This window comes from Papio anubis, chromosome 13, assembly GCF_008728515.1.
Source record: "Papio anubis isolate 15944 chromosome 13, Panubis1.0, whole genome shotgun sequence".
NCBI lineage: Eukaryota > Metazoa > Chordata > Mammalia > Primates > Cercopithecidae > Papio > Papio anubis.
This window is the reverse complement of record NC_044988.1, coordinates 83,275,891-83,296,180: the sequence shown is the minus strand read 5'-3', so window position 1 is coordinate 83,296,180 and position 20,290 is coordinate 83,275,891. Positions and strand designations below refer to the sequence as shown.

The 20,290-nt window shown below is 41.7% G+C and overlaps 1 protein-coding gene across 7 annotated transcripts in view; it reads right to left on the bottom strand.

Moving 5' to 3' along the window:
* Positions 1 to 19,198, bottom strand: part of ZNF618 (zinc finger protein 618) — a 176,757-nt gene extending 157,559 nt beyond the window's left edge. For 3 of the 7 annotated variants that reach the window (XM_031654442.1, XM_031654432.1, XM_031654427.1), the window contains exon 1: positions 19,070 to 19,198. In XM_031654442.1, the coding sequence (XP_031510302.1) occupies positions 19,070 to 19,102 (33 nt within the window). In that variant the 5' untranslated portion in view covers positions 19,103 to 19,198. The remainder of the gene's footprint in view (positions 1 to 19,069) is intronic. The other 4 variants (XM_031654425.1, XM_031654428.1, XM_031654418.1 and 1 more) reach the window with 3 other exon arrangements.
* Between the last annotated feature and the right edge of the window lie 1,092 nt (positions 19,199 to 20,290).

The window sequence follows — 20,290 nt, the reverse complement described above, 5'->3', positions numbered from 1 at the left end:
AAGTTGAAAATCAGTCCTCTATCATGTCACTCACCTCCATCTTCACAAATTTTAAAAATAAAAAACTCTTAGCAACTCAGAAGGATGCTTACTTATATGATAAAAAATATATATTTCTGAAACAAAATATCATACTTGATTACAAAATGCTAGAATCCTTCTCACTAAAAAAAGAAATAAGAAATAGGACAATACAAGAATATTTGTTATCCCTGTTATTATTCAAATTGTTCCAGGAGGTCTAGTCAATGCATAATATAAGAGAAAAAAGGATAATATTGTAAAAAATGAAGGAAAATGAGTATTATTTGCATATGATATTGTCACCTACCTAGAAATAAGAAACTGTTAGAACTACGAAGGTAATACAATAAGTTATCCACTAACATAACAATCACATAAAAATCAATAGTTTTTCTATATACCTACATTAATTAGGCAAAATATACAATGAGGGCAATGACCTCAGTCAAAATTGCCATCAAAAATATCAAATATCTAGGAATAAACTTAAAAATAAGTGCTCCAAACTTATTTGGAAAACTTCAAAACTTGAGTCATATAAAGGAGTATGAATGAATAAACAGACCATGTTACTGGGTAGAAAAAACATAATATTGTCCTACCCAAGTCATTTTATAAATTCAATACAATTACAATTACAAATACAAAGCTAAGTTCAAATGCCACTTCCCTCAAGAAGTTGCCCTGGATTCCCTTTACCAAGATTCATCTTTCCCTCCACCACCCTTGGCAATCAGTCTGAGAGCACTGAACTTTCTACAGCACATTCCAGAAGGCTGTGAACAAAATTCATATTGATTCAGCACCTTGGCACCTATTAAGGGTCAATGCCCACAGTCGGCACAAATATGTAATGGTCAGTCAGGTGGATGGATACACTGAAAAGGTGTTTAAGATCTTGAAAGACAAAGAATCATCCTCCAAATACAAACTGTTAACATAAATGCAGAAAAACTGGTTACTACAGAATAATAATAAAATCTGAGATCTAAAAATAATTTACCGAAAAATTACTATTTGTATAAAAAAAAATGCAAGGATAGATATGAAACTGACAAAATCATCTTGGAGCACTGTGGAATTATGACTCGTTTTTTGCATACATACTCTATGTTTTCCTCATTGAACACGAACTCCTTTCATAATAATGTCAGTAAAACCTTTTTAAAGAATATACTACATTTATTTTCCAAATGAACAAAGCTTCCCAAAGCCTAGCATCAATAAATGTCAGAAAAGGGGCAGGTGGAAATATAGAAATGTGTTAAACTAATATGTACTCTTGACCCAATAATCTCTCATTGGGATTGTATCAAAAAGAGACGGTTTTAAAATATCAAAATATTTTTATATATAGGAGATGTTCATTACAGTATAATTTTGTAAGTGAAAAATCAGAACCAACCTAAATGTTCAACGATAAAGTATGAGTTAAATAAATTATTTTCATTCTCGTCTGTGAATATTATGTAGTCTTGAAAAATGGCTTTGTCATTAGGAAGACAAAGCAGCTTGAGAAGATGGGGGAAGGAAAAGGCAGGAACAGAACTCTAATACGTTATGACTTAAATAATAAAAATATGCTTACAAAATAACCTGAGGGAAAGGTGTCCAAATTTTAATGGTAAATGTAAGAGGGATGAAATTTATTTGGGATGATCTTTTTATTTTCTGATTTCTCTATAATATCACTAGATTGTTTAAAAATTAACTTATTAAAACAAATATTAGTATGCAACTAACTGCAGCCAGGGAAACATTTCAGATAAGCCACAACTACCATATTCTATCTGATTCAATAAGGTATTTATATAGTCCCTAAGGAAAGATACCAGCACATCCAAAGCATGTTTTGAAAGGAACTCCATAGGCTTTGGGGCTGGACAGACTCAGGCTCCAATCTCTGCCCTGCTACTTCCTACAGCAAGTTTCTTAACCTCACTCAACCTCAGTTTCCTTACCTATAATGGCACTGATGCCAGTCTGGCTAAAAAGGAGAGTCTGCCCAGTGAAGGAGTCCACCAGAAAGTGGCCCAACTTAGTGAGCACAGCAGGCAGTGCAGTCATTTATCTGCTATTTCCTAAGTCTGCTCTTAAGACATGATTCTAACGTTAACGTTTACTTTAAAGCGATCAAATTAAAATAGTGTGATACCTGTACATCTGTACATCAAGAGGACACAACAGACAGTCCAGAAACAGTCCTAAGTATATGGAAGTTTAACGTAAGATGAAAACAGCATTTCAAATCAGGCAGGAAAAGATGGATCATCCAATTATTGGTGTTATAGCAAAGGGCTCACAATTTGGGAAAAAATAGAGCCTGATCCCTATGTCCTTCCTTTAAACCAAATATATTCCAAATAGATAAACCATTTAAGTATAACAAAACCTATATAAAAAATAGAAGAAATTTATAATTTCTGTAAATGCTTTTCTGCTTGTTTCCAGTTATTTCATATTATTTATAAACCCAATTCTACTGTGACCACTTATACACATATCGCATGGTATAAAGACGTAAATATTTCTTGTATGTTCCTACAAGATAAACTGTTGATGTGTTAGGTTATGGAAGTGTTTAACTTTTTTTCTTTGACCATCTGAACCATTTTGAAATGTGCAATCCAGCAGTGTTAAGTATACAGGCAGCCCTCTGTCTTCATGGGTTCCACATCCACGGACTAAACCAACCTTGGATTAAAAATATTCAGAAAAAAAAATGAACAGCTGCATCTGTACAGAACATGTACGGACTTTTTCCTTGTCATATTCCCTAAAAATAGAGTATTTACAAAGCATTTACGTTGTATTAGGTACTAGACATAATCTAGAGATGATCTGAAATATAGAGGAGGATGCTCCTAGGTTCTGTGCAAATACACCATTTGACATCAGGGACTTGAGTATCCATGGATTTTGATATGGGGGGCGGGGCATGGAACCAATCCACCATGGATACCAAGGGACAACCATGTTCACACTGTTGTGCAACAGATCTCTACAACTTTTTCATTTTACAAAACCGAAACTCTCACCCATTTAACAACTGCCCATTGTCCTTGCACCAGCTGCTGGCAACTACCATTTCACTTTCTGTTTCTGCGTTTGACTTCAATTTCTCTCATGAGTGGGATCACACACGGTGTGTGTCTTTTTGTGAATGCCTTATTTCACCAAGCAGAATGTCCTCAAGTTTCATCCATGTTGTAGAATGACAGGATTTCCTCCGTTTTTAAGGCTGAATAATATTCTATCATACATTGTTGATTTGTTGGGTTATGTAAATGTTTAACTTGTTTCTCTTACTATCTTAACCATTTTTAAACATACAATCCAGTAGTGTTAATAATAGAATATTCTTCAGCCTTAAAAATGAAGGCTGAATATATCATATTTTGTTCACCCATTCATCTGTAGATGGACATTTCAGTTGCTTCCACCTTCGAGCATTGCAAATAATCCTGCAATAAACATGGGTGGAAAAACATCTCTTTGAGACCTTGCTTTAAATTTTTAGATATATGCCCAGAAATGGCATTGCTGGATCATATGGTAATTCTATGTGTAAGATTCTGAAGAAACACCCTACCGTTTTCCATAGCAGCTGCACCAACAGCACACAAGAGTTCCAATTTCTCCACATCCTCACCAACACTTTTTTTTTTTTTTTTTTTTAAATAACAGCTATACTAATGGGTATGAGGTGATATCTCACTGTGGTTTTGAACTGATGAATGATGTTGGGCATCTTTTCATATGATTACTGGCCATCTGTATATTTCTTTGGAGAAATGTCTGTTCAACTTCTTTGCCCATTTTTTAATGGGGTTATTTTTTGTTGTTGTTGATTTATAGGATTTCTTCATATATTCTGGATATTAACCCCTTACCAAATACATAGGATTTGCAAATATTTTCTGCCATTCTGTAGGTTGCCTTTTCACTATAAATTCTTAATATGGAGAAGTCTTTTTAAATGTGACATGCATTTACGCATACACACAAAGAATTCAAAACACAAAAATATAAATATTTTTAAAAAGTAAACATTGCATTTAACCACCACTTCCACTAAATAACATTAAGTTTTAAAAAGTCTAGGAAAAAAAAAATGGAATCTAAATAACAAAGTCAGTATCTCCAAAATCCAAAGAGCTTTTCTTTAAAAATGTAAAAGAAAAGATAAACACCCCAAGAGAAAAATGGGCAAAAAGGTTGAACAGGCAATTCATAAAAGAAATGCAAGTTAAACATATCGACCAAAATATAACGCAAGTAAAACATACCAACCAAAATGTAAAAATACACCAACAGATATTCAACCTCATTAGTTTGCCCATCAGGCCATCAAAGGTTTAAAACACAAGCACAAGGTGATGACCAGGATGTGTAAAATGGGCACTCACAATCTCCTAATAGAAATGTAAACGGATACCACCTTGCTGAGAGACACTTGGCAAGTTCTGTCTACATATAGAATATAAATCCACAGTGGCCCTGCAGTCAGCTTTCCAGTGACATTAAGGAGATGATCATACAAGTGAGAGGCTGTACGAAAAAGATGTTTCTCACAGAGTAGATTATAACAACAACAAATCAGAAATAACCAAAATCTAATCACACACTGAATTTTGGGCCATACATAGAGTGGAAACACAATGTAGTCAGTAAAATAATAATGAGGATCTATCTACATTTGCTGCTGATGAAAAATATCTATGAGTTTAAAAAGGAAAAGGTATCAGGCCTCAGAACAGCATGGAATATAATCCTATTTGTGTAAAATCATATGTACTTAAATATGTAGAGATGGCCTGAATAGTGCTCATCAAAATGTGAAGAGTGGTTATCTCAGCATTTCAGGTGATTTTTTGAAAAGAACAACATTTTTTTTTGTTTGTACTACTTCAATGTTTTTGTAATGAACATGTTATTTTTATAGTCAGGGAAGAAAAACTATTTTCACTTGGAAAAAAAACAGAAGTGGAGAACTAACTCTTGGTAGACATTTCACACTCAGAAACCAAAATAGAGCCTGCATTCTATGCAGAGACAGTGTAGTCAGGAAGTCCTGAGTTCAAGTCCTGGCCCTGACACTAGTTACCTGAATGACCTTGGGCAAGTTATTTAGCTTGTGTCTTGGTTTCTTCCCAGGAAAATAAAGATGATAATTCTAAGTCATGGAGTTGTTTTGAGGATCAAGGGACTAACATTCACTAGGTTCTCAATCAACATTAGTCTCATTCTCCCTTCGAGCTCATTATTGAAAGCATATAGCTGTGCCTGGCACATAGGTCCTCAAAATGTGTTAGCTGATTGAATGGAATAGACAGACGAACAGACAGTCACATAGAAGAAGAGACGTCTGAAGTGTGGAAAGATGGAATGGGTGAGTGGGTAGAGAGAGAGATGCATGGAGAGGTAGAGAGCTAGTCAGACAGACTGATGGGCACACTGATGGTACCGTGGCCCTTGTTTTGCAAAGACGGCCACATCAACATATATCCCATCCTACATGCTCAATGTGATGTTGACATGGCTCCATACACAGATGAAGTTGATGTCCTGCCCTCTGAATGGCGCACACCTTTGAAACTGCCTCAATCAATACAATGTGGTGAAGTGATGCTGCCTGACTTTGGAGGCTAAGTCATGACAGGTGAGGCTGCAGTTGCTTAGTGCTATCTATCTTGGCACATGCGTCTTTGCAGCCTCAAGATGCCACGTAAGAAGTCTAGCCATATATGAAGCCTCTATGCTGGAGAGACCACACATGGAGAAGGAGGGAGAGAAAGAGAGAGAGAGAAAAAAAGAGAGAGAGATGATAGCAGAGAGACAGGCCCAAGGAGCTCAGCTGTTCAAGTCTTCAGAATCCTGGCACCAAATATGAGCATGAAGAACCCTTTAAGATGACTCTGCCTCAGCCACCATATGACCACAACCACAGAAAGACCCCGAGCCAGAACTGACCAAATGAGCCACTGCCAAATTCCTAGCCCACAGAAACCATGAGAGACAATCAATGATCGTTGTTGCGTTAAGCCACTGAGTTTTGGGGTGACTTGTTGCACAGCAATAACTATCTAAGACAGTGAGGTGAGTGTATGTGTGGGTAGGAAGATGAACTGGCACTGACTGGAGGATTTCTGCATGCGGAACCCTGGCAATCAGCACTGTCTTGCACTTGAAATCAGACCTTACCTTGTACATCTCTCTTGTCTGTTCCAATGGCCTCCTGCTTACCTGGCTCTTCCAAGCCTCTCTTACCTCAGCTGTTCATACTTCCAATCGCCCTCTGATTCTCTATTAACTGCCCTCCTGCCCAAACTAACAGCACATGCTTTCTAAGACAAGCTAGTCCAAGCCCTTATTGTACAGTAGGGAAAACTGAGGTCCAAAGAGGGCAAAAAATGTACCCAAGACTGGAGAGCACTCAGGGCTATTTCTCCTCCGACAGCCTGTGGGCTCTAGGTATCCCTGGGGTTGAGTTCTGACTCCACCTCTCACGGCCTGTTACTGCCCCATCAGAGCAGCAAGCGACGCCGCAGGCCCTGACTGGGACATGCCAGAGCTCTTGGCTCCAAGCATACCTTACATCTGTCTGGGCATAAATTTGCATTCTGAATCTGGGAGGCCCTGATTCCAAGTATGTCAAATGTAATTAATTACAGCAAACCTTCTGCAACTGTTTTCAAACGTGGTATTAAAGGCTTTGTGAGCAAGGAACACACAACCCGCTGGTCCGCTGAGGCACATGGGGAGCTGGGGGCTGAAAGCCAGGGAGTCCCGGACCCAGGCCCCACAAAATGGGGAGAGCAGCTTCCCCAGACGCCATGGTTCAGAACCCACCACAGACAAACGGGTGGCCGTGTCTAAAGTCCCAGCCCATCCACCGACTCCACATCCTGGGCAAGTTACTATGCCTTCCTCAGTTGTACAACGGGAATGATAAGATTCCACACCTCAAAGGTCTGTTGTGAGCTTAGAATATGGTGGCCACCTAAATTTGAATCCAGCTGCCACTTACTAGCTGTGTAGCCTTGGGCAATTCCTTTTACCTCTGAATTTCCACTCTCATACTTAAAAAAAAAAAAAAAAATCCCTACTTTACAAGGTGACTGTTTTTTGGGGGTTTTTTTGTTTGTTTGTTTGTTTTTCCGAGATGGAGTCTCGCTCTGTCGCCCAGACTGGAGTGCAGTGGCCGGATCTCGGCTCACTATAAGCTCCACCTCCTGGGTTCACGCCATTCTCCTGCCTCAGCCTCCCGAGTAGCTGGGACTACAGGCGCCCGCTACCTCACCCGGCTAGTTTTTTTGTATTTTTTAGTAGAGATGGGGTTTCACCGTGTTAGCCAGGATGGTCTCGATCTCTTGACCTCGTGATCCACCCATCTTGGCCTCCCAAAGTGCTAGGATTACAGGCTTGAGCCACCGCGCCCAGCCGAGGTGACTGTTTTAAATGAGATAATAGATATTAAATGCTTAGTCCAAGGCCTGTCATATAATAAGCACTCAGAAAATGTACAATGATTATATTTCAAGGCAGATAAATTCCACTGTGCAAAAATAATGTGAGATAAGTAAGAATGCTAAACTTCAGTCCTTGAAAAGTTCCCAATTTAAAAAAAATAGGAGTTTATAAAGCTGAATTTCCAACACATGGCTCAAACTCCTTTCAAAACATGAAGAGCAGGAGTACTACTGAATTGGAAAACTAGAGACTGTTGCTCCTCGCCTGGGCCGCTCACCCACCTCCAGGTCTCTGATCCAGGCTGGAAGTCAAGGGAGATGACCCCCCACCCTGCCAGCTCTGCCCACTATAAAAGGATGCCCTCTGGGTCTTTTAGCAGCCTTCCTTCCCAAATCATTACAGGAAGCAGACAAGACTTGGCAAAAGAATGGCTTCCAGTCCCTGCAGGACCCAAACTCCACAGTCCCCAATGTGACCTGGGTCTCTCTGCCCCAACTAGCCCAGAACTGCAACCTGATCCAAAAATACCCCAGTTCAAACTCAAAAACGAATTTGGAATTTTTTGGTAGGCAGAGAAATTGTCAGGGATTATCTTTTAGATTTGTGTTTGCTCATCTTGTTGGATTTGCTTTCTTTCAAAGTGTTCAACTAATGTTTAGGGGAGGGAGAAGCAAAGTGGGAAGCAATATAATTTTTTCCCTGAATTACTAATCTCTCTCTCTCTTTTTCTCTCTCTCTCTGTCTTACAAACTCCCATTACCTCCTCCATTTTAACCACCTACTTATACTAATGCCTACACTACTACATCATCATCCCATGCTAGGTTCTGAGTCCTGCAGTCTGTCCAGGTATCTGATGACAGTATTGTGTGACCCTGAGCAAGCCACTTGCCCTCTCTGGGGTTCTACTTCCTCTACTATAAAAGGAGCAGGTTTGCTTACATCAGCACTGTACAATAGAAATATAATATAAGCCATGGAGGCAATTTCAAATTTCCTAGTAGCCACATTGTTTAAAAAAAAGTAGAAAGTAAAAAGAAACCAGTGAAATTAGTATTAATAATGTATCTTATTTAATCTAATATGTAAAATATCATTTTAACCTGTAGTATTTTCAAATTATCACTGAGACCTTTTATAGTCTTTTTTTTTCTACTAAGTCTATGAAATCTATGGATTGACTACCCACATTTCAACTACTTCTAGCTACGTGCAGCTAGTAGATACCAATACGTACTGGATGGCACAGGCTTAGATGCTATCTGTGACCCTTATAGCTCTAGACCCCTCTGATAAAACAAAGGCAGGCCTTACAACAAATTCCAACTAAGGCTAGTAGCACCCCAGGGAAGTTTCTCTTCCCTGAGGCCTCATTTCAGACTAGTTTCAGTTTTATTTCAGATCCGTTTCACTTTCTGCTTTTCCAGCATACTTTATAAGAAACACCCACATAAACACAATTAAATTTTTATAGTTATTTTTCCCATTTGATGAAATTAAGAAAAAAAAATTCCCCAACATCCAAAAATATCTTCGTTTATTCTTTTTGGGTATTCTAACTTCCCCGACTACATCTTCTTGGCTTGCAAAAACTGAGTCCAAAATAAAACAAAACACAAATTCTCTGCAAACTTTCACCTGACAAAAATTCCCACCCTTAGTCCCCCAATTTTCCACAAAAATGTTGAGACAGGCAGGAATTTGTATGGCACAGGCTCAAAGCTGAGAGGTAAGAATGGCTAGCTCCTCAGATACGCTGTCTTGGACAATAACACATCCAGTAAGCAAACCAAAAGTGCTTTTGACTTTGAGTGCTACCAGCAAACTGCAAGCCGAGGACTTGCCAAGAGATACTCAGGCCTCCTTCACTTTGCAGTAGCCATTTCCACCCCTGGGGGAGACACCAGGTTTCATTCCTCCCTGGGTCCTCACCCAGGAACAGGGCTGACCCCTGGTAATCAAAGATCGACCCCTGACACAGAGCTCACTTCACTAGAAAGCAATGTTTTTCCCTGTGTTTTCTACAGCAGACTGGGAGGCCAAGCATCACCTGACTCCATTTATTCGCTTTAGCTTATACAGAAAGCCTCATTCTGCTTTGTCAGCCAAAATATTTATATCATTTTTTGTCGACTCAATACCATCCTCACCTCAGCCTCCCTCCTTTCCTTTTTAAGAAAAGAAAGGAGTTGTCGCCAACATGTTTCTCCAGTTCTTTGCTGTTCATGAAGCACTTTCTAGTCCATTAACTCATACAATGCTTTCAAAAAGCCTGGAAGGGTTTAAGGATGGCCTGTCCTCCCACTTAACAGATGAACAAGTAGAGGCTGTCCCAGACCCCAAGGCCTTCCAGGGCGAGGCAGGCCACATACATGATTGAAACAGGATGAGGCTGGGGACAGATGCAAACAGGAAAGAATCCGTGAAAGGCCCACAAATTCCAAACTTTCTGAACCCTGGGCTGGCAAAAAGATAAAATAACATACAAGAAAAGGGGTCCACTCACCTTGTGGCCCTTAGTGTGAGACTCAGTTTATACAACTTACCCAGCATAGCACTAACAACTGGTACTAATTATAAAAAGTAACATATATTTAGAAAGTAACACATATGTCAGAGTTTACAAAGCATTTCCAAACATGTTATCTTATGTCATTCCTGTGAAGAATCATTATCAGCCCATCTCTCAGATCCAGAAATTAAGATACGGAAGGACTAAAGAACTTGTCTGTGGACTTAAGTGTGTAAGCAGCAAACCTGTCCCAAACCCAGGTCATCATCGAGTAACCCCAGGGCCTGCCTTTCCCCGCTGCCACTTTACGCTGCTGAGAGACACCATCCAATCCAGCTGCCTAGCCACAGGCGTCTCCCCTTTGAAACCTGATCACTCCAGGATCAGGCAGAGAAGCAGGTCATCCAGCCCGGCTTTGATGACAACCCCAAGGGTATCTAATTATAACAAGGAAGGGAGGAGTCAGGATTCTCTCGCTATTTCTCAAGACCAAATTAATTTTAATTCCTTTTGATACAGTGTATACGCACAGGGCAGGAAAAGCACTGGTTGAGGAGTTAAGAAATTTGAGGCTTTTAGTCCCACTTCCGCTTGTTCACTGAGGTCTTGGGCAAGTCACTCCACCTTCTTCCCGAGGCCTTAGTTTCTGTGTGCGCGCACGTGTGTGTGTGTGTGTGTGTGTGTGTGTGTGTGTGTGTATCGATAAGGAAGGACAAACTGGCTTCATGTCCCATGGGGTATGTATGTGTGTGTGTGTCGACAAGGAAGGACAAACTGGCTTCATGTCCCATGCTAAGCCCAGCTGATGGGTAGCATTATACAATACGAAGGACCCTGAGGCCACTGGCCAGACTCAATGGAAAGGACCGCCATGATCAATTAGTGATGTCTGCCATGATCAGTTAGTGATGTCTGCCACAGGCTGGAGGATGGGGAATGGCAGCATGTATGTTCATTATTTACCATCCTTGGACTAGATGATGCACAAATAACATGCTGCAAGTGAAAAGAACTTTACCCTTTACAAAACTTTTTTCTTACATCTCTCACAACTTTTACAAGAACCCTGTGCATCGTCATCATCGTCATCAATATATTATCATCTCACCTTTACAGATAAGGACTCTACGGTGCAGGGAAATGAAGTACTTTGGCAAACACCACAAAATGATTAGCTGGTGGAGCAGAGAGGGGAGCCGTGCCTTGGCTCTCTGACTATGCTCTGCTCGTTCTGCCCTTGGAAATGTCAAACTGGTGCTCCGCTCTTGTCGGGCCAGCTCATGCATGTGGCTGTTCTGAAGAGACCCCCCATTTACAGGGCTTCATCTCCCTCCCATGGGCTACTTGCCCCTTTTAGAGGAGAGGCCACAGCAAAATCACAAAACCTACACACAGACATGGCAGGAAAGTAGTGCTAAGTCAGAGTTCCAGATGTTTCTTCCCAAAGTGAAGTCCTGCCTTCACTGTATGGGGTGGGGCAAGCCCCGAGAAAAGTAAGGTAAACAGAGCATGGAGCCCCAACAGGTCATAGTCCTCCCCACCAGGAGGACAACACTCAATCCTAAGATGCTTTCAAACTGATAGACGCACCAATGATTTTGTAACAGCTTTTGGAGAAGAAATAAGAGGGAGAAAAAGTTCACTAGAAGAACAAATCTACTGTAAGGCACATCCTCATTTCAGAAATATAGAAACGTGGGAATGTGAACATTGAGAAGAGATGTCTACCTTCACTTAGGATTCTATGCTCGCTGGCTGAAATTGGCCATAAAGTGTTAAAAATGACAGCGTTTTATAAAACGTGCTGAAAAAAAACTAAGCAAAGAAACAGAAGGTTCTGTTTTCTCCCATAAGCATCTTTGACATCTGCAAACTAAAATTCAACCAAAGATGGGGTCACATCACACATTTAGCTGCTTCAGGCTGAAGGGGCCCATGTGCCCGGATATTCTGCAAACAGGCCCCTGGTGTTCAGTCCCAGGACACCTGGCTAAGAAGAGCAGGCACAGATACAGGGCACTGCTGTACTCCATTCACCATACCTGCAAAGCAGGCAGCTGGTGGCCCCCCACCCACTTTAAAGAAATACTTTGTACAAAAGGAGTGAGGAGGGCAGGGGTGAAAGTCATCAGACGAACTTTTTAAAAATCCCCCAAGACATGTAAAGGAGCATTTCCCCATCTGAGGATCCCTGTTGGACCTATTATTCCAGGGGAGCCATGGCTTCAGAGCCAGCTACAAGAAAATGTGCCTCGGGCTCCGTAATAAAACACTGGCTTTGACCAAATGGCCAAGCCCAAATTGGTCATCCACTCTTCACTACACCTAAAGCCCACTGATCTGAGCTATTTCCAAAAATCAAATGAAGTCATCAAATATTTATGGAGCTGCTGCTCTGCACCAGACCCTAAAATGAATAACCAGTGATCTCTACCCTCACGGATGTTACAAGTTGGCTGGAGAAGCAGAAGTGCAAACAACCAACTCTGACCTGTGGGTCGACAGTGTCTGGGGGGGTGCCATGGGGGCAGAGGGAGAGGAAGTCTATCTGGGGTAATTTGTTGGGGGGCTCTACAGAAGAAGAAGCGCAGTTTACCTTGCGGAAGGTCTGGTTTCTCATGGAGCAGATATGAATGAGGGAAAGGGCACCAGAGGCAGGGGCCCCAGCATGAGCAGAAACTCAAAGACACACAGGTCCACCCGCCATTGAGATGTATCCCTTTTAAAGCCTTGCCACAGACTCAGAAACAAATCCAGAAACATTCCAAGGAGCTAGAGCAGCCCCAGAATGAAAGCATCCAGAATGCTTTAACAAGAAAGTCTCATGGATGGCAGGCTGTTTTAAAGCAACAGCCAAGAGTGTACATTTTCACTTGTCACCTAACTTTGCCTGCTAAAGATAAGCCACCAGGCTTCCAGGACTATCCCGAGTGTTGTCAGTGGGATTTAATCTCCCCAAATGGAGAATCCCTGGCCACTGGGTTGAGTCAACTCACACGCATTGACCACCTTCTCAACATGCATTGACCACCTTCTCAGGTCCTCAGACTGGCTGACAGTCTCCCCATGTGACCCCTTCATTTAATCCTAAAACCCTGCAAGGCTGGGATCATTAACTCTCTTTTCCCAGATGTAGAAGCTGTGGTTCCAAAACCAGAGTGACTTTCCTGAAGTCACCCAAAGCTAACCACACCATGAGGTTGGATTTCAAACTCTGGTCTGGCTGACCTCAAACCCAGCTTTCCATTTTGCCAACTGGGGTGGATTCGGAAAATTTCTATGCATCTGACCTAAGGCCTGGCCTGGGGGGGATTTCCTGCTGATGCCATGTTTTCGGCTCAGAAATAGATTTCATTGCCAGGCCATCTTTTACCTCTGATCTCCTTCCTCTCCTCAGACCCCAGCCCTGGTCCTAGCCACCTGCTGCCTTTTTGCAACTTCATCCTTCTCTCTGGCAACACTTTATTTAAAATGCACTTCAAAAAACAACTGCCTCCCAGACTCACACTCCTTGACTTCAACAGCTCACAGGCTATGACACATCATCCCGGAGTTACTAGCCATCATTTGTCATTTTTAACTACAGCACAGTGGCCTAACCCTGGCAGAAGACTGCTTTGGGACAAATAAAAGGGAAATGTGGGCCACTCTAGCCAGGAGAGCTATATGGATGGAACTCATCGTCACTATAGGCTGAAATGCCTCAGAGCATGTGAGATTCAGATACGAAGTCCCACCAACAAAACCAAGAGGTCTGAAAGGTGTTGCTACCCTTCTGGGGCCAGCCAGTGATGACGACAACTGGTCCAATCCTACGGTGTCCAATATGGTAGCCACCAGCCACATGTGGCTGCTGAACAGGGGAAATGTGGCTGGTCAGAATTGAGATGTACTGTAGGAGTAAAATACATTAGATTTCAAAGACTCACTACCCCCAAAAGAATGTAACTTGTCACATTAATAATTTTCATATGGATGGCTTGATGAAAGGATAGTATTGTGGACATACTGAGTTAAATATGTTAAAATCAGTGGCACCTGTTTCTTTTACTTCCTTTAATCCACTATGAGAAAATTAAAAATTATATATGTGGCTCACATTGGGGGCTTGAATTATATTTCTATTAGACAGCATGGACTTGACACATTTAAAAGATGAGGAGACTAAGACAGAAATTCTGGGATTTTCAAGGAAGTGACCACACACAAAAATACAGACCGTGTTCTTGTCTGATTAAATTAAATATAGCACAAACACAAACTCTCTAACTCCAGAAAATTTCTCTGGCAATTCAAACTAAAAGTGGGGAACAAAAGACAAGGACTCTACACACTTTAGATCTCCTCTCCAGCAAGAAGGCCTTGCAAAGATACTGCCTTCAAACTTGCATCTGCCCTTCCATATGTCCTTCCAGACTCATCCAAGGCCAACAAGCTGGGGTATGTGCCTGGGCCGCCCATGTGGCTGAGCTTTCTTCATAGGTGGCCCTTGAAGTGGGCTCAACCAGGGCTCAAAATATGTGGCACAGGACACCTAACCCACAGGGTTCAACTAAAAGTTAATTGAGATAATAAATGCGAAAATAAAGTATAAGCAATAAAATGCAGTATACCTGCAGCACATCATGGCGGCTCAGCTAGTCCAGTACCTTTCAAACTCTCTTGACCGTGATCCACAGGAGGAAATCTATCTCACATCACAAACATACATCCACAAATATAAACAAAAGTTTCATGAGAGGATACTCACCTGTACCCTGTGCTATGCCTCTGCTATTTTTGTTCCCCTATATTCTATTCTTGTTTTTAAAAAATTCTGACTGTGATTCACTAAATTGATTTCACAACCCACTAATGGCCCATGATTCAAGGTCTCACCTGGGAATGGTAATTAAGAGGTACACTCTCCACTCTCATTTACATTGCTGTTTGGCCACTGCACCCCTCTCTCTAGAATATGGGAGTCAGGATATAGCCTCAGAATCCTTCTCAACACAGTGATCCAGGCAGCCATAACCAATTCCTTGGAGTTACATTCAGAAATGAAACCTATTCATCATTATCCTTGATCTGATCCCAAGTGTTCATTTTATAAATGCAAAAATTGAGGCTCTGAAGGAAAAAGTGATTTGCCCAAGGTCATACAGCAAGACTTTGTGGGGGGTAGGGCTCCCAAAAAAAAGCCACTTCATTTTACATCACCAGAAGGAAGGTACAACTGACCCAAAACATCACAAGAACAAGGAAAAAAATCAAAATTTCCTCATGACCATGAAAAGTCAGCTCATATACATCCAGTCAAATATGGCAAGGAAATTCTTATCACCACCAAGGAGAAGACGTAACGATTCTGAGGTCAGAGGAAGCAGCATGCCAAGAGCTGAGTCAAAAGTGAGAAAAATATTGTATCTGACACTGGAGGAGTTTTAAACCCAGTTTCTCAAGTGAAACAAGCCAATGGCTGTTTATTTTCTAGGACGAGGGAGAGGTCAGCCTTACACTGACCAGCCATCTTTGTTGCTTTCCTTCTGCAAAAGCAAGAACCCTTGTTCAAATTCACCTCTGTGCAGGGCTGGAAGAATAAGCAAACCTCTTTTCCTAGCTTGCTCCAAAGTCAAGCTATAAAGCAGGCCCTTGAAATTTCAAACCTTATCAGAAAAAATTAAAAAAAAAAAAAAAAAAACTCCTTAGGCAGAAAAGCAAAACATTAAGTAATAAGAATCTCCACTGTGAAACTGAATATAAATGATCTTTCGCCAAAATAATTCAGCCCATCATCAAATTACCACCCCTCAAGTCCAATTTACCAGATATTTTGCCCAACAATCTAAGAGAATGTGGTGAACAGACAGGAGCTAATAAAAATTAGCTCATATATCCATTTCTGGTCACACGTCCACCTAAAATAGGAGGTGAGAGAGCCAAGGCCAAGGTCAGATCTCAATCCAGAGAGAAACACCAATAGAAACAAAAGAAAACTGGCCCCGCCCCCAATAGAACCATCATGCACCTCTACTTCCTTTACAACAAACATGATCAGAATAACCAATTTAAAAAAAAAAAAAAAATGTCTACAAAACCAGAAATGATTTTCAACTTCTAGCCATAGACAACAGAACAAAATTTCAGCAGAAGGAATGAAGGAATCTGAATTGTGTCAGGAGATCCAGGCCACACAAAGGGACGTGCTGCAATATTTTTATTCCTTGCACCAGAAATAACCTGTTATCTGCAACCCTGACTTTTTCTCAGATGCCCCTACCCCGCTCCACCCCTCCCCAGCCCATCTCTCCTTCATCACTGCTAAACTCAGGCCTTCTGCCTCATGAGGCCTCCAGAGCCCCTTGGAAATTATAAATTCCTTGACCGTCCTAGTCATCGGCCTAAATAATTCAACAGAAAAAAAATTTTTTTAATTATGCTGCCTAAAAAAAAAAAAAAAAAAAAAAAAAAAAAAAAAAAAAGCTCATTCCAAATATGTCAGAATGTGACCAGTCAGCCCTGAAGGATTTCGTTACTAAAAAAATAAAATCTCCCAAATGCAATGGCGATGATGGGAAATGTCAAACCTCTGCCATTGTCAAATATATTTCACAGAGATAATATATTTGACTTATTCCACTTAAACATCCAAATTTCCACAAAATCGGGTTGGGAATCTATGGACTGGGGCCACCAGTTTTTCCAAGACCAGCTAGTGGCTGGCAAAAGGGGCAAAGGGTTTCCTTTCTTGCCCCAGGTGACCCATCACCAATTTCCAAGCCAAGGTCCCTCCAAGATCGCACCCTGCAAGTCCTAACAATATGCTCTTTTTGGACAGAAACATTATAACTTTTGGGGGGTAGGCTCAAAATCCCCAGCAAGTTCAATCAGATACTAATTTATCACAAAACCCTTCATCGTTGGGTGGGTACTTTATTTTCATCTGTCAAATTTCAATTCAGTCAATATTTATTTGTCTTCTTAAATTTTTTTTTCTTTTTTGTTTCACCTTCATTTGATTCATTTTAAGGCCAAAACCTCCTCATGAAATATTGTTTGCATATATGCTTTCATATTCCAAAGGCAAACCTTGGGTTTGGCTTTTGTTTGTATTTTGATTATTTTTCCTTTATTTTGTTGCTGCTAAAATCAGCTGAGTTGGTGTTTATCACATTTCTTCAGCAAAGTGTTCTACCAAGGAAGATAGATAAGAATTAGAATTTTCATCTCCTTTTTGCCCATCCCTCTTTTATCTTTTTCTTGTTAAGTCAGTAAAATTTGTGCTTTTTTTTTGGTCACAAACTCCCCAAAATGATTAAGGCTAATGGATTTTTTTCCCCCTTTGAAAGTAATCAGGTTTCTGAAAAATAACAAATATTGATAAACTACCAACCTCACATCACAGTCAAAGAGGCCTGAAACCAATCTAAATTTTTTTTAAGTAATAAATTTTTCAAATTGGAAGAGTGAACAAGACAGAAAAGGAAAATTTTCTTCCTTACCAAGGATTCCTCAATCCTTGTCTTCATCAATTGATTCAGTTGCATGTCATAAAAAATGAGCTTCTGTGAATCCACTGTTAGTTTTTTCATAATAATGTTAATTATGCATATCTTATTTTAATGGCGGTCTCTCCTACAAATCTGTGGGTTACTCAATTTGTATAATGTATGAATTTACATTTTTTCCACTGAATATTGCTCAAAAAAGGTCCCTGACATTTTCTGGATAAAACAACAACAAAAAAGAAATGCCTAGACCGTTCAGGAAACAAAATCAGAAAACAGTCTTAATTATTCCATCAAAACAAAACAAAAAAAATACCCACACACAAAACCCAACAAATAGAGAAAAAAAGAAAGAAAGGATTTCACTGTAACTTTTTCCGTTTCTGTTTTCTTTAGAATCTTAGGATTTAAATGCAGTAAAATGTAAATGCAAAATTAAAAAAAAAAAAAAACTACAATTTTTGGGTGTGTCCAAAGCCAACATTTTAGGGTCTATTTTCTCTTTTAAATCCTTCCTTCGTGGAAATAGAAAAACTTTAAATATTGCCAAATAGAGAAATTAGTCTTTTTTTGCCCGCTGAGCTAAACAAGTTCCAAATTACAATGAAGTACAATTTCTAATTGCTTCATAAAGCCAATTCTCTCAGTTTTCCCTAAACTCAACAATTTCCCTCCTTTCTTTATTCCAATTAGTTTTTTTCTCAAACTAAAATGAGTTGGGTACCCAAACTGACTTTGCTTTTAGGAGATTTTTTGCTTTCTCCCCTCCAAGAACTGAATTCATTCAAATTCCAGCTTAATTTTCATTTACATATTATCTGGATTTGGCTTCAGAAATAAAAATTGTCTCCATGCTTCTGGAAAGATCAAAGTGAAAATTTTCACCCGAAAAAAGAAAAAAAAAGAATCTCTTACCCCTCCACTGCCTGGTAGTGCAAACTTTTGAAAAAATAAGAAATAAAAAATATTTCTTTTCAATTTTAATTTCTTTTTTTATTTACAAAATAGTATCCTCTAGGTGGCGTCGTTTTAATGGGAAAAAACTACCGTTTGAAGAAAAATTAGAAAAAAAAAATTGAGAAAGGAAAATATGGCCTAAAAAAAAAAAAGATTGTTGCAAAAATGGGGGATCTGGGGGGAAAGACCTCCCGGGGGGTCATCGGGGACCCCGAGCGCAGAGAGGGTCAGGGGAAAATTGCAAATTTGGGGGGGGGGGGGGGCAGAGCTGGAAGGGGTTGCATTTTTGCAAAATGTGAATTGTCCAAACTGAAATGGCTGCTCTGTTCTCTCGCCGCTTTGTTTTCTGGGCTCCGGTCCGAGCCCGGGGCCGGAGGGGGCGCTGGGTGGGGGCCCCAAAAGACCCCCTCGTCACCCCCACCCTCCTCGCACCCCGCAGCGCCCGGGGGGGTGCTCTCCGGACCCCGACTCTCCCGTTTGCGCCCACAAAAAGCTCGCAAACGTGCCCAGGCACTTTGCATTTTGCAAATCTTGCAATGAAGTGGCGCAGCGCCCCGGGCCCCGGCCCCCCGGGGTCCCCCGCGCGGTGCATGCCCCCGGCCCCCCGTCGTACCTGCGGAGCCGCCGCGCCGCCCGGCTGGTTCATGGGTCCGTGCGGGAGGAGGCGGCCCCGGCGCGTCCTGGGTTCCTCCTGGGCTGGGTTGCTTGCGGCAGGCAGACACGCCGCCGCTGCCGCTGCTGCCACCGCTGCCGCTGCTGCTGTTCTCCGCTCCGTCCTGGCTTCAGGCCGCCGGGCGGGCGCTGGCGGCGGCGCGGGGGCGCTGGCCCTCGCTCCCCACCCCTGGCTCCGCACCTCGGCCACTGCGTCATGGCTGCTGCTGCCGAGCTGCCCTCGCGGGCTTCGCGTTTGCTGCCCTCACGCCCTGCCTGCCCTTTTGGCCGGCCCCTGCCGTGCGGCCTGGCGATTGGCCTGGCCTCGGCTCCTCCGCGCTGCCGGCCTCCGCGCGGCACACAAAGCCGGCCGGTCCAGGGGCGCGCCCGCCCTCCCGTCCGCCAGCCCCAGGGCCGTGGCGCACCCGCCCCCCAAACTTTCCCGCGCCGCGCCCTGCCCTCCCCGCGCCCCGGCGCCCGCCCCCAGTCTCCCTTCTGCCCTCCCCCAGTCCTCCAGCCCCTCGGAAATGTCATTTTCACACTGGAAAAAAGTTCGGGGAGCCGGCGGAACGCAAGAGGTTAATGGGAATTCGGTACCCTGCTGTACCCCCCCCAAAAAAAAAAAACAGATTGATTTTTGAAATAAAAGTTTTCAAGAGCTGGCTTGCTGGAAGACTGGAAGGCTTACCGGGAATATTCTATTGCCCTGCCACTCCTCCCCAAAAAACTAATGTAATAAAATAAAAGTTTGAAGGACTGGTCCCATGTCAGACAAGAGGGGTTAAGAGGAGTCTAGCCCCCTAGCCAGATTGATTTTTAAAATAAATATTTGAGGAGCCGCTTTTATGTGAAATGCCAGTGAAACGGCTGTTTCTGCCTATCCTCACCAAATTAAAAAATATATGTGTGTGTATATATATATATATATTTCCAAATAAAAGTTTGAAAAACTCGTCCTACAGTAAGACAAGAGGGGTTAAAGGTTAAGGGGTATTAGCCCCCCCCCGCGCATATCGACCAGTCAGGTTGATTTAGAAAAGGAAAATTTGAAAAACTTCTGTGTGAAATAAAATGTGAACCAGGAAATTTTTTTCCAACACCCCAAAAGAGTCAGGTTTTCTTTGTTGTTGTTGTTTGTTTTTTTACTTGAGCAACTGCCTCCTTGTGACTTGGGAAAGTTTAA